The sequence below is a fragment of the Vulpes lagopus genome, chromosome 4, assembly GCF_018345385.1.
Source record: "Vulpes lagopus strain Blue_001 chromosome 4, ASM1834538v1, whole genome shotgun sequence".
Taxonomy (NCBI): Eukaryota; Metazoa; Chordata; class Mammalia; order Carnivora; family Canidae; genus Vulpes; species Vulpes lagopus.
In genome coordinates, this window is record NC_054827.1 from 19023885 (window position 1) to 19037143 (window position 13259).

A 13259-nucleotide genomic window follows, 5' to 3' on the forward strand; every position below is an offset into this window, starting at 1 on the left:
ATTTGGAATCTGCTTAGTCAGTAATACATCCAAAATAAAAATTCAATATCCACACTGTTAAATTCTCAGTCCTCATTTGATTGAACGCATGAGTCTATTTGTTGATTCCCACCTCCTCCTTGAGCCCCCCTTCCTCTCCAGGCTTCAGGACACCATATCCTCAGTTCTCCTCCACTTCATGCTGGTTCCTACTCACCTTCTGAACTCTCAAAGTTTTGTCTCTGCTCACTTTCCATTTATTCCTTTGGTGGGACAAATGTATCCAATTGTTCTTGAAATCCGTTTGTATGCTGAAGACTCCCCAATGTATTCCTCCAGTCCTGACTCTTCCCCAAATGCCAGTTATAAATGCAACTGCTCACTCAGCATCTCTATTTCAACGTCAACATGCCCACTACTGATCTGAGGTCACCTCGTTCTACCCAGAACTTTTCCATCTTAGCTGATCGCCCTCCTTGCAGGTGTTTAGCCCAAAATACTGGAATCGTTTTACAACTCATGAAAGTCTGTCTGAAAATTCTGTAGCCTCTGCTTTACAAGTGCATCCAGAATCTGACCACCTCTCATCACTTCCACTACCCTCACCGTGATGTGACATATCATTTTTTCTCACATGAAGTGATGGAAGTAGCTTACATTACTCAGCAGTAGGAATGATCTTTTTAAACGTTAAGCCAAAGCATGTCACTCTAGTGCTCAACATCTTGCAATGGATCCTCCTCTCATTCCAAGGAGAGCTGAAATCTTCACAATGGCCTAGGAGGCACTATACAATTTCTACCTTTCTCTCTTTGACCTTGTCACCTGCTTCAATTGCCCTTGGCTGAAATGCACTTAATTCTTGGATTTTGTAATTATTTGTTAAAATGCAAGTTTTTCTGGGGGGGGGGCAGGGGTTGTTATTATGAATCTCTACTCTTTACTCTCCTCCAACTGACATTCTGCCCTTAGTTGTTGGCCTTTTGGAGGTCCCAGTCCTGGAATAGGCTGCATTTCATTAAAACTACACTATGATCAAAACCTTGACTAAGTCAAAGTGATTTCTGTCCTTCACCCCTTCACATTAACTGACCTCCCTGGAGATGCCCCCACGAGTCATAGTTAAGCACATCATTCTCTTATTTCCTTTCTTCCTAAAACATGTCATATGGAGTTGCCTACCTAGAAAGAAATTCGATCACAGATTAGCTCCTGCAATTCACAGCAGGTGAATTGTAAGTGGCATCAGGCGTCTCTCATAACAGCTTGACATCAGCTGTTTTGGAGCAGGCTGCTCTTCCCACTTGTACCCCCAATGTGAATCACATGTACAGTATAGAGACCATATTTTAAGTCACACCATCTTTCATCCCTACAAATTTGGTGAAAAGCCACACTTCACATTCAGCTACCTACCACTGTGAGATGACCCTTGGGGCCCCAAAATGATTGAAGACAGACTGCAGTCTGAGTTTTAGACACCTCATTCTAAACATACCCTTCGAATACAATGAAAATCCAGTTTTCACATAATACAATTAACACAGAGACAGAAACTTGATTTTACCTCTATATAAGAAAATATACATCCATGACAAAGCATTTTAGTTTTCCAAATTTCATTGAATTATAATTAAATAAGTCTATAAAGTTCTTGGAAATACATAAACTGCTTTTTTACAAGGATTCTATCTATTATTAGATGATCATGAAGATAAGCTGCATTGAAACTACTGTATTCTTTGGATGTTGCTTTTAAAGGATGCTTTTAAAAAAAGATTTTTATTTATTGGTGTTGGTTTTGTTGATGCACTCCTCTAGATCATTCTGCTCCTCTAGGATGGCAATGCTAGTGAATAAATCCAAAGAGGTCAAATTAAGTATAACAGGAATGCTTAATTTACACTTCACAAAAGGAGAAATTTCAGGATACCATGAAAAAATACTGGCAAAGAAATAAAAATCATCTATAAAAGCACTGCTCCTTCATTTGCATTTTTTAAATGTAATCAACATATCTGAAATGAACTACTGTCAAGTATGCATTTTAGAGTGCAGAGAAGTGCTAAGATGATCAATGCAGCACATATTTTTGCTCAAGAGGACCTCCCAAATAAAAATGGATTTTGTAACATTTCTGGCACTAATATTTATAATTAAATTTCAAAGTTGCAATCAGATAAAAAGTCAAATTAGGAAAAATGCTACACAAATGTTTCCAAATGTGGCAGGATTTTGAAAGGAAAAATTTCAAGCAATCATAGCTTGTTACCTTATTGCTACCATATGCTTCTTAAGAAATCAGGTCACTTATCTCCTCCTGCTGCCCTCACCCCACCCCCTGCCCTCCGAATTCCACCCTTTTGCACTCTCAGCATTTGACTGAGATAAAAATTAAGACATGACAATAAAGCTACCCTTAAGGGAATTATAAGATATTTCAACAATTTTCCAACAGACTACTAAAGAAATTAATTCAATTATGTTCTAGCTTTATTATTAGTTCCCTGTGGTATCTCTAAATGGTAATATGAAATCATACGGTTCCACATAATATTAAGAATATCTTTCTAAATGATCTTTCTTTGGAAAACTATTTTTCCAACAGAGAGCATTAAGGATCTATAACATGCTCTAATCTATCACTTTGCAAGTTAGATATTGTATTTCTACGGTCATGACACACAGTGCTGGAGTCTCGGGGGACTCATGAACTCACCACTTCCAGGAGAAAAGAGGGCTGAGGGACGTGATATAACCATCAAAATACATGAAATCAGCAGCATAAACTATAAAATATAAGTCATGGGTCCTTTTTTTTGAGATGAAAAAGCACAAATTTCCCAAAAAGATGAAAAATAAAAAACAAAAACATTAAGGAGAATCCTCATCCATGCTAATCTCTGGGATATGTGTGGGGGTTTTTTTGTTTGTTTTTTTGTTTTTTGTCTTCCTGGCATTTCTCCCTATGATGTAAGCCAAAAAGATCAAACACCTGCTCTTGCTGAACCCTGTTGCCTGGGACATGGGCACAAGAATTTCAGCTCCGCCAGCTGATGCTCCTGGAATCATCCTTACAAGAGTCACAGTAGCTCCAGCGCTCTGTGATGGCCAGCCACCACAGCAGCAGCTCTTACCAAAGACCATTCCTCTGGTATAATGTCCGCTTCATTTCATCCACCTTCTCATGGTTTCTGCCTATTTTCTAAGCTAGGTTCTCCAGTCTTTCCATAGATTCAATGAGTTGTTTTCAGGAAGTTCTCTGCTTCCTCCATTTCACCCACCAAATCATAGGCCCTGAACTGGAAGCAGAGTAAAAGTTGCCCTGGCAGCAGGTAAGGAAGGTGGGGCTGAAACAGCCAACTAGTTCGTAGCAGGAGCAAAAATTGCTGGTTGTAATCTTACTCTAAGATATTTACATGTGGTATGATTAATAATATAATTAGAAATTCATTACTACTGAGGTGCTCTCCATCAGCTCTTTTTACCTACCTTATTATTTTTTTATGCTGGTCCAGCAACCAATTCACAGGCTCCTAGCAGTGGGGTATTTTGTTTTCCATTTCTGCTTTCCTGCCTCTTCGCTGTGGGAGTGGCATTCCGAAAGGGAACAACTCTCTCTCCTTATGCCAAAGCTGGACAGAAGGTTTCAGGGTTTTTTCCCACCACTCCAGAGGTAGTTTTTTACTTAGCTATTAGGACAAGATCTCCATTACTTTTTCCTCTAAATCACCTCTGTGGGAAAGTAACTGGCACAAAACAGGATTCAATAAATGCTTTTGAATGGAACTTCCCCAAACCCTTCTAAGCTGACTTCTTTCTAACCTCGTGGAAATGCACCCTCTCAGGAGACAATTAATTATCGTGATTTAAGAAACCATCCCTTTGGCTTCTGCTTAATTACTGGAAACACTGGAGCACATATTTAATTTAATGGCATGGATGACATTCTCAGTAGGCATTTGAAAGCAAACTTTCTATAACAAGTTTTAGTTTAAATTGAGTTTTTACTACTGGATCCTGCTCTTTCACTTACTTACATTACCCAAAGGCGTGTTCTTATATTAAAACACAGATCTAGTAAGACTTACTAAAATCACAAAGAGATCAATTCATTCAATAATTATGGAGCACCTCTGCATGGTAAGCACTGTGATGATTGTTTGTTGTCTCTATTATATAAGATAAATTATCTCTAATAAGATTTAATAGCAAACAGTAATGCTGCATTGTCCAATATATCAAAAGAAAAAGAATTCTCTGACACACTAAATGGAACCAAGAAAGCATTAAGCAGAGTCTTCTCTTCCCCTGCTTTCCTGGGAATCATTTAAAGTCAAATGGCAGCACAGATCAACAATTTGGAACATATCATCTCTTATACATTTGAATTTTAGATCTGATGAAATGTTTTTATCCTCCTTTCATATAATTTAAAATCTTCAAAATATTTGAGAATGTCAAGAAGTCACAGAACTGATATATTCTGAATCATTATTGTCAACAAGAAATGATTTCTAAGTCATTTAAGACATTAAACATTTACATCAATTTTCTTTGGCTCAGTTATCTTCTATGTCATCTAAAGCTATTTTGTAATTATGGAGAGTTAACACTTGTATTCCCAAGATCATCTGCCTGTAGGTTTTTTGTTTTTTTTTTTTTCCAAAAGAAGCTTTAATGTCCTAGAGATTTTTTTTAAATGATAGTTTACCAATAACAAGAACACACTTCTATCTCTGTCTAGTTCAAGTTCAATTCATAATGGAAGGTAATTCACTGCCCCATTCGGTCTCCATTCTTGAGCTTGCCATGACCTTGAGTTAATGGTAGATCGTAGGTTAACGGTATCCAAGCTTTGAGATTTTATATATTCTATCCTTAAGGATGTTTGTTTAAAGGAAGGAAAACCTAACTGTATCTCTCCCAAACTGATCTCAAAGTATGTAGATTAGTTGATTTAATTCTTGAACATCTTCAATAATCACTGTGGTACATAAGAAATTGCAATCATTTTTGAGGATTGTTTATTAACAAACACTTGCAAACCTGTGAGCAAAACCCCAATATTCTAATGGGCTCGCTTAACATACTCCCAAATCAGCAATCTATTGCCTAAGGGCTAAGTCCCACCTGCCAACTAGTTATAAACTTTCACTGGAATCGGGTCACACCCACTTTGAAGGTAACTGTCTACAGCTGCCTTTTTGCTACAGCAGCAGAGCTGAGTGATTGTAACTATGTGGCCCAAGCTCTAAATCATCCTAAAATTCTGAAATCATTTTGTAAAGGCTGTTAGCTCACTTTTAGTGCTGTGTTAACTCTTACTCAGCAAAAACAAAGTTTAACAGACTGGCTAAATAATCCCATTAGGCTAGAGAGATTTAAGAGGTTTGAAGGGAAAGGGAAACAGACATTTTAACATTCGCACCACAGCAGCTGAAGTCACAGCTGACACCTTCACTGGTTCATTTGGAGAAAGGACACAGATGATCTCTAAGCTTGTCAAGCTTCATGGTGGCTTCGAATGCCTCAAGTAAAGCCATAAGCAAATGCAGAACCACATGAGTACACAACGATTAAGAACTGTTTCATGGCACCTGCCTCAAGTGAGGGCGGAAAAGTCATACGTTTTAGAAAAATGTAAGCCAAAATGGTAAAACGAGGGTAAGGGGGAGGTTTCTTGTACTATTCTTGAAACTCTTCTGTAAATTTGAAATTATAACAAAATAAAAAGGTAGAAAAATAGTTAAGACAACTTTGAATGTTAGCACTTAGAAGGGAAAACTTCAGTTACCGTGGTCAGCAAGCAAAGTTAACAAGGCAACTGACATAATGGGCTTGTAAAACATATGAACCATGTCTAGTGTGTCCACTGAACCAAGGATGATGGAGACTGCAACTACCTTTATTCCAATTCAGCATCCTAAAGTACCATCTTACAAATTTTACCCTTCAAATTTACCTAATTCAAATTAACTAAAGGCATCAAAAGATGGATAATACACAAAAAAGGCTGGGGTGGAGAGAGAGGGAAGGAAGGAGGGAGAAATAATATGAATAAAAAATCCTAGTTAATCAACAAACATGTTCTGACTGTTCACAAGTATTAGCAGACCTCTTTTCTTTGGTAGACTGGAAAGAAACTTAACCAAAAGACTTGACTCTCATACAACATATGTATACCCCATATATTTTTATATGTAAATATTCCAAGAAGAGATATGACTATTATTTCGTTAAATACAACCACTAAACAAACATCATGCTAACTGAAAAAGTGCCTAGAGAGCCACACACATTCACATTGTTAAATATAGAAACTAACTGTAATGAGAATCATTATCTCCAGTTTCCAAGGATACCAGGATAAGCACTACTCCTAAATTGCAGTTCATTCAGCAAAGGGCACAGAGTAATTTACATTCAGGGTCATCCTCAGCTGACAGCAGATGTAAAAGGAGGACTAGGGTAAATCACCCTGTTTATTCTATTTCTATTCTTTAACCTATTTCAGTTTCCAGTTACTACAATGCTCTGATCCCAACCCTGGCCAATGTTTTATAGGTGAAATTTGGAAAATCTGATTGTAGATAGCAACTTCAAACAGAAAAGGAATCCACAAAGGGCAGGGCAGTCTGAGATGTGATTAATGCAGGGGGGGGGTGGGGGGGTGGAGGTAGGGAAGGTTGGCATTCCCCTTTGCTTTGTTTATGGAAAGGAGAGGAGGCTGGTTTTGTGTCTACCATACTAGTACCATCTTTCCCAGTGCTTATAAAGGAACTGTTCAGTTCAACTCCCTACTCAACCAAGGCTATCTAGCCATGCTATTAGAGCTTACTATTCCTAAACTGCCCATAGTGTCTAGAATGAAATTTGTTTTCAATTTCTCCTGCCTTCTAGACTCTACAATCTAGACTTTCACATGATCACTGTTCCTATAGTAATAAAAATATAAAAACTACTGTCTGACAACCTCAGAGATATTGCCTCTGTATCATCTATTTGTTTATTCAGGACCATTTATTGATTGCTTTCAACGTGACAGGCATCGTACCAGGCCAGATAGGCAGTGACAAGAGGTGATACGAGACTTCACTTTTGATCATCAGGGAAATAACAGGCCATGTCACTTAGGCAGTTTAAGCCCACCAATTCAGGTGATAAAGATTTCACAGATGCTTTAGATTTATCTTAAATTTCCAGAAGGAATATATATAAATATGATCCCAATATGACTGTGACTTTCTATTTATTCTTTTCTCTATTACTCTTCCTCTATTACCTATCTATCCAATACAGAAAAACCTCCCGTGTAACACTTTACCAGGACAGAGGTAGTTGCAAGGAAAGAAAAGCTCTGCCTGCCTTCATAGGCTTCCTCCTGATGAACATGAGACAACGTACCAGGCTAAGCTTCTTAGCTTAATGTGATGATCTAGGAAAATAAACTCCTGTTTTGATAATCAAGGCTTCCATGATTTCCCTCTTCTGAACCAGGCTCAATAGCTGAAACTGTTCATTGCTTTTAAGAGGGAGAACCAATGCAATGCAACAAAGGTTTCTAGTAGTTATGTAATCTATATAGTAAATCTCAACAAGACCAGCTATTTTGATAGTAACAATAATACAAAAAAACTAAACCATGTTTTTGAAAACTTTTATACATTTTAGACCTCAATGTAACATATTTAAATAATATGATGATTTGAGGGCAACCAATCCTTTTTTTTTTTAAAAAAAGAAATCTTTTGTACTAAAATCCTTTTCAATTCAATAAATCAATAGTATCACATTTAAAAACCAAGTTAGTTAAAAGTGATGTCAGTGATTACTTGGGGGCATTACAATGATTCCTTGTAAGAAAAGGAGCAACATTTTGAGGTAAGATGGCTTCAGACAAGATTCCACGTCTGAGTTGAAGTTTTGAAATGCTTTAGTTACTAAGATTCAACTAAGCAGGCCACTGTTTAACATTTCCCCTTGTCCCACCCAAAGCTAGTGCTCAGTAGGGCAAAAACGTAGACACTCAGATGAAGTACCAAACACAAAAAGCATTTACAAGCCACTGGCAGAAAGGTCATCCTGTTTGAACACACATTCCGACAGCACAGACTGGCTCTCGCAAACCTCCGAAGGTGGAAGCCTGCTGGCAGGAGGGAACATCATTAGATTCCCTAAGTATGGACACTCACCCCCCCTTCAGCACTGACTACCCTACTCCCCAGTTCAGGAGCCCAAAACTTGGACTTGAGCCACCTTGCTCTCCGGATGGAAAGCTCGCTCCTGGGGTCACCCGCTTCCCCTCCCCTGGGCCCGAGCATCTCCACGACGGGCCCTGCGCACCGCCTGTGCCTGCAGAAGTTCTTTCTCAAGGCGCACCCAGCCTCCCCTCCTGCTGCCTCGAAGCCCCGCCGGCCACCCCCGACCACAAAGGCAGCGGAGCCGCCCCTGGGCGCTGTCACAAGCGTCCAAGAAGTGGATGAAGGACACCCGGAGGCGGCGAGCTGCGCCCCGGAGGCCGAGGCCACCGTCCCCCGCGCGGGCCTGGCGCCGGCGGGAGCGAGGAGCCCTCGGGCGACCCGGGCGCGGAGGCTGCGGCGGCGGGGCGGGTGCCCCCGGGCGGGCCCGCGAGGGCGAGGCAGGGGGTGTGGCCGCGGCGGGGGGGGCCGGGGGGGGCCGGGGGGCCGCGCGCTCCGGGCAGGGGTGACCCTCCGCGAGCGGCGAGCGGCGAGCGGCGCCCGGGACCCGGGGGCGGGGGCGGGGCGGGGCGCGGCGGGGGGCGCTCACCTATGCACAGCTGCACGGCGTAGGCGTAGTAGGACCAGCCGAGCAGGAGGCTGATGAACACCACCGGGACCCAGTAGAGCACCCGCCGGCACCGCCGCCTGACGCTGCCCGGGCCCGAGGGCGCCATGTTCCAGCCGCAGGCACCTGCCCAGCTCCGCCGCCGCCGCCGCCCGCGGGCCTGGCTCCGGGGCGGACTGGCCGCGCCCCGCGTCCGCGGCGGGACCGACCCGGGGGCGGCGGCCGGGTGCGCTGCGGCCACTGCCGCCGCCGTGGCGCTAAGTCCCCATCCCGCAGCCCCGCGCCAGCGCCGCGGGCTGCCCGCTCCTCAGCCCGGCGGAGGCGGCGGCGGCGGGAGGGGGGAGGGGGAGGGGGGAGGGGAGGGAGGACCGAGAGGAGGCGGCCGGAGCCTCCGCCCCGCCCCCCCCCCCCCGCGGCCCGCTGCGCCCTCGGGCGGGCTTCCCGGGCGCTCCCGCCCCGCCCCGCCCCGCCGCGGGCACCGCAGGGGCGCCGAGGGGGCCTGGGGGCGCCCACCTCGACCCTCCGCCCCCGCCCGGGTCCCGCGCCCGGATCCGCGCCCCGGGCGCCCCTCCCCCAGGCCCCCGCTGGGCTCCCCGTCCCGGACCCGGCGGCCGCACTGCGCGGGGGGGGGGGGGGGGGGGGGCGGGGCGCACGGGACCGGCACCTGCCGAGGCAGGTAGGGAGCCCCCGCCCCGCCTCGTGGCCCCGCCCCAGAGGCGCGCCCATCGCGAAGGCTGCCTCGGGCCCCTGCTTGGGGGTCGCAGTCCTCGGGCGGGGCCACGAGGCGGGGCGGGGAGCGGGCGGGGCCACGAGGCGGGGCGGGGGGGCCACGGGGCGGGGCGGGCGGGGGGGGCCACGGGGCGGGGCGGGCGGGGGGGGGCCACGGGGCGGGGGGGCGGGGGGGCCACGGGGCGGGGCGGGGCGGGGCGGGGGGGCCGCGGGGCGGGGCGGGGGGGCCACGAGGCGGGGCGCACCTGCCCACGGGGCCGCGCGCGTGCGGATCGCGAGGTCTCGCGGCCCAGCCCCACGGGACCCCCGCTCGGGGTTGGGGCCCCTTTGTTCCGCTCCCCGGTGGCCCTCCCCGCTGCCGGGGTCCGGGGTGCTCGCGGCTCCTTCCCCAGCCCCAGCCCCTGCTCCCTGCTCCCTGCGAGCTCTTCCTCTGGCGGCGACTCTCAAGGCCGCAGGTTCCAGGGTGGTCGCTGAAACTCCCGGGAGGGACCCGACGGGTGGTTTAGACCAAAGCCCTGGTGCTACGAGCGATGAAATGGGGGGAAAAAACCTACGAACGCTTCTGAGACTGTTTCCGTTTCCCCTTCTGTCCAGGAACGCACCTGACTCCAAGTGGAAACATCTCAAGGCACGTGCAGCGTCGGAATCATAGACATAATTACGCGGATAGTGTGCACACTTGCACTTAGCATAAATGAACGTATGTGTTCACACCACACAGCAACCACACTGAATGAGGAAAGTGGCACAAATTCAAAGAAATACAAGCTCCTGTGTCTTTGAGATTATCTTCCTGTTGACCAGATTAAAAGCAAACTAATCTCCCCCGAAGTAGCTACTATATGTTACACACGCATCAAATCCCTTCGCACTTCTATTAAAAGAGGCACAGACAATGCCAGTCAAATATCTGTGCGATTTTAAATAATTCAAAAGGGAATATTTCTAGCCCAGTGAGCATTTTATTTTGGTGCAGCACCTTACATCCTTTACTCGATATCCCGTAGAGTAGATTAGTATAAAAACACAACTTGCGTGGAATCCACTTTTTCCCATGAATATCAACCTTATGCTCCCAACCAGAAGAATCTAAAAACCAGAAATAAAATCCCTACCAGGACTGAAATATTCCTACAGAGACTAGCAAATCCGTGATGGAAGGTCACTGATGACTACCAAAGTATGAAAAGTCAAGTCACATTTCCCATACTGGACACTGGAATAAAGTGGAAATTGTGCCTATCTGGGTAATAGATGGATGCTGCCCCTCTTCAGATGGCCTTACCAAGGTCTTGAGGTCTGAAATGGATCAGCATTAAAAACCGTTGCCACATCTTTTTGGAAGAATATGCAGGTGGAACATCTTTGAAAGACGCTGCTACACTGTTATTCCTTATCTAAAATGTTAAACGTTCATATTTACAATAAATATTTGTGGAATAATTGCAATCTATTTTTAGCCATTTTAAGAGTACTACTATTATTGAATTCTTCAATGGTATCACTCTTATCTTGAAAAAAAAAAAAAGTCTAGCTCAGAAATAATAATTTCCAAAGCCATACAATGACAAGACTTCTCTCTGCACAGGCTCTAATAAGGCGGACATAAGCATAGGTGCACAACTGTAAGCTCTTTGGTGAGTAGCCAATCTCTAGATATTAGGCTCTGATGAGAGTGGAGGTATAACTTTAATTTTAGAATAGAGAGCTTTGGATTTTTTTTTTTTTTTTTTTTTTTGCCTTATTTAAGGCTGTGCGTCAACAGGAAAACAATTTGAAGGTCATGGACAATTAAGCAACTTCACTAGAGGCTTACTCTTTTTTTAGAGAGAAAAGAAGAGAGAGAGCATGTGCATAACGGGGTCGGGGTGGGGCTAGGCGAGGTATGGGTAGGGGGGGAGAAGGAAAGAGAGAATCTCAAGCAGGCTTCTCAAGCAGGCCATGCCCAGCTCTGAGCCAGACATAGTGCTTGATCTCAAACCCTGAGATCATGACTTGAGCCCAAACCAAGCGTCGGATGCTTAAATGACTGAGTCACTCAGGTGCCCCAAGACTTACTCTTTAGCTACAAGTACAGGAGGTTCAACTCACAAAATTTAGATATTCAATAATTACATCAAATTGTGAATTTCATGTAATGTTTTGATTAAACTGCAATGGCCATTTATGAAAAACGGAGTTGGCCACAGCTAAAGAGGAAGAGGGCAACATAAGGAAAAGGGAATGGCTGGGCAAGCAGGAGACCAACAAGGGCCCTACAAGGAGAAGAGAGAGGCCCCCTCACCTGGCCCACCAAGACCCTAAGAACAGTCATTCTGTCCTTACCAGGCCTCTGCCCGGATGCTCCACCCATTCAGTAGTTTATAAAAGTCATTCACCTCCAAACTTTCAAAACCCCTGTGAGCAGACCCTGTCCCCACAAAGGAAACTTGATTTTCCTCTTCTTTCTCCAGTCAAGATCTCCTTTGAACCATTTTCCCAGATTCTTTAGTGCCCACATCTGAAATCTATTCTGCTATCCTTGTTAATACTCCAAATCTTCCTCCTTCCTCCAGATCCAGATTAAAGTTTTCACTTACTTCCTTCCCTAGTGTGAATCATGAATAACATGACCACCAAGGGGGCGGGGGGGAGCCATGGACCCACCCCATCTCTAGAACCTCCGTCCATGCTGCCTATACTGTACCATCCTTATGTCGTCTTTTCAGCCACATCACCTACCAGAAACTTTATTAGGTCATTTGCTTGATAGTGTCTCTTTCCTTTTAAAAGTGTTCTTAGGGGGAAACATTGCATCTTTAAAGCATAAGGTCAATTTTATTACTCAGCTAGGTGAGAAATTGATTGTATTGATTTTGCTATTAGGGTATGGTATGTGACAAATACTACCTTTTAAATTTACAAGGACAGAAAGAAATGAAGTTGAGATCTGAATGTATTCTTTTACTTATGACTCGCCCACCCTTCCTCGAGTGTTCTGCAAAAACCTCCTGTACTTCTAGCAAAAATACTGATAATTCTCTTTCAATGTTTTCTTAAAGTAGACTTAACAGTTTTTTTTGGGGGGGGGGAGGAATCCTGTTATAAGTCACCAATACATGACATCAATGACTCTAGTGTTAATTTGCACTTTTATAATAGTGGCCAAGATCCTCTCTGTCCACATGTTGTTTTTCTGGATTCATTAAAAAAAGAAAAAAGAAAGAAAAAAAGCAGTCTCAGGAAGGGAAACTCCTTTAGGGAATGTAGTTACAGGTAATGCTGAGATACACTTTGGCTCTCAGAGACCCATAGTTTGAAATTAACGTGAAATGTAAATTGAGTATAATGGAAGATAATTCCAAAGGCTTAAGAAATATGAGGTTGATTGGGTCAAAAGATTGGGGAAATTGTAAAGTGGAAAAAAACTGTCTCTTGCAAATTTGGCCTTTGAAGCCCTTTAGAGCTCTAAAATGGCATTAACGTGTCTTGCCACTAGATGGCAGGGGCACACCAAGCAGTGCAGCTCTAGACTTTTCATAGATTTCAATAGCATCAACCATTAGCTTAACCAAGGCAATTATAAATTATGAATTTAATTTCATGACAATTATACATAACTATAATTATGTTATACAATTAATGTTATACTTCAATGGCAAGTGATTAATAAAAACCACATGCAGAAAATTGAAAAAATTAAGATAACATTTTTTTCTATAGAGCAAGTCAGTTTGATTCTACTTCCACTTCTTTACAGTTTG

At 44.2% G+C, this 13259-nt stretch overlaps 1 protein-coding gene across 2 annotated transcripts in view; it reads right to left on the reverse strand.

The window, feature by feature from the left end:
- The window catches only part of ZDHHC2 (zinc finger DHHC-type palmitoyltransferase 2), a 64867-nt gene extending 55732 nt beyond the window's left edge, over positions 1–9135 (reverse strand). The window contains exon 1 of one of the 2 annotated variants that reach the window (XM_041753000.1): positions 8770–9135. In XM_041753000.1, coding sequence (XP_041608934.1) covers positions 8770–8896 — 127 coding nt within the window. In that variant the 5' untranslated portion in view covers positions 8897–9135. The remainder of the gene's footprint in view (positions 1–8769) is intronic. The other variant, XM_041753001.1, reaches the window with a different exon arrangement.
- Positions 9136–13259: the final 4124 nt, after the last annotated feature.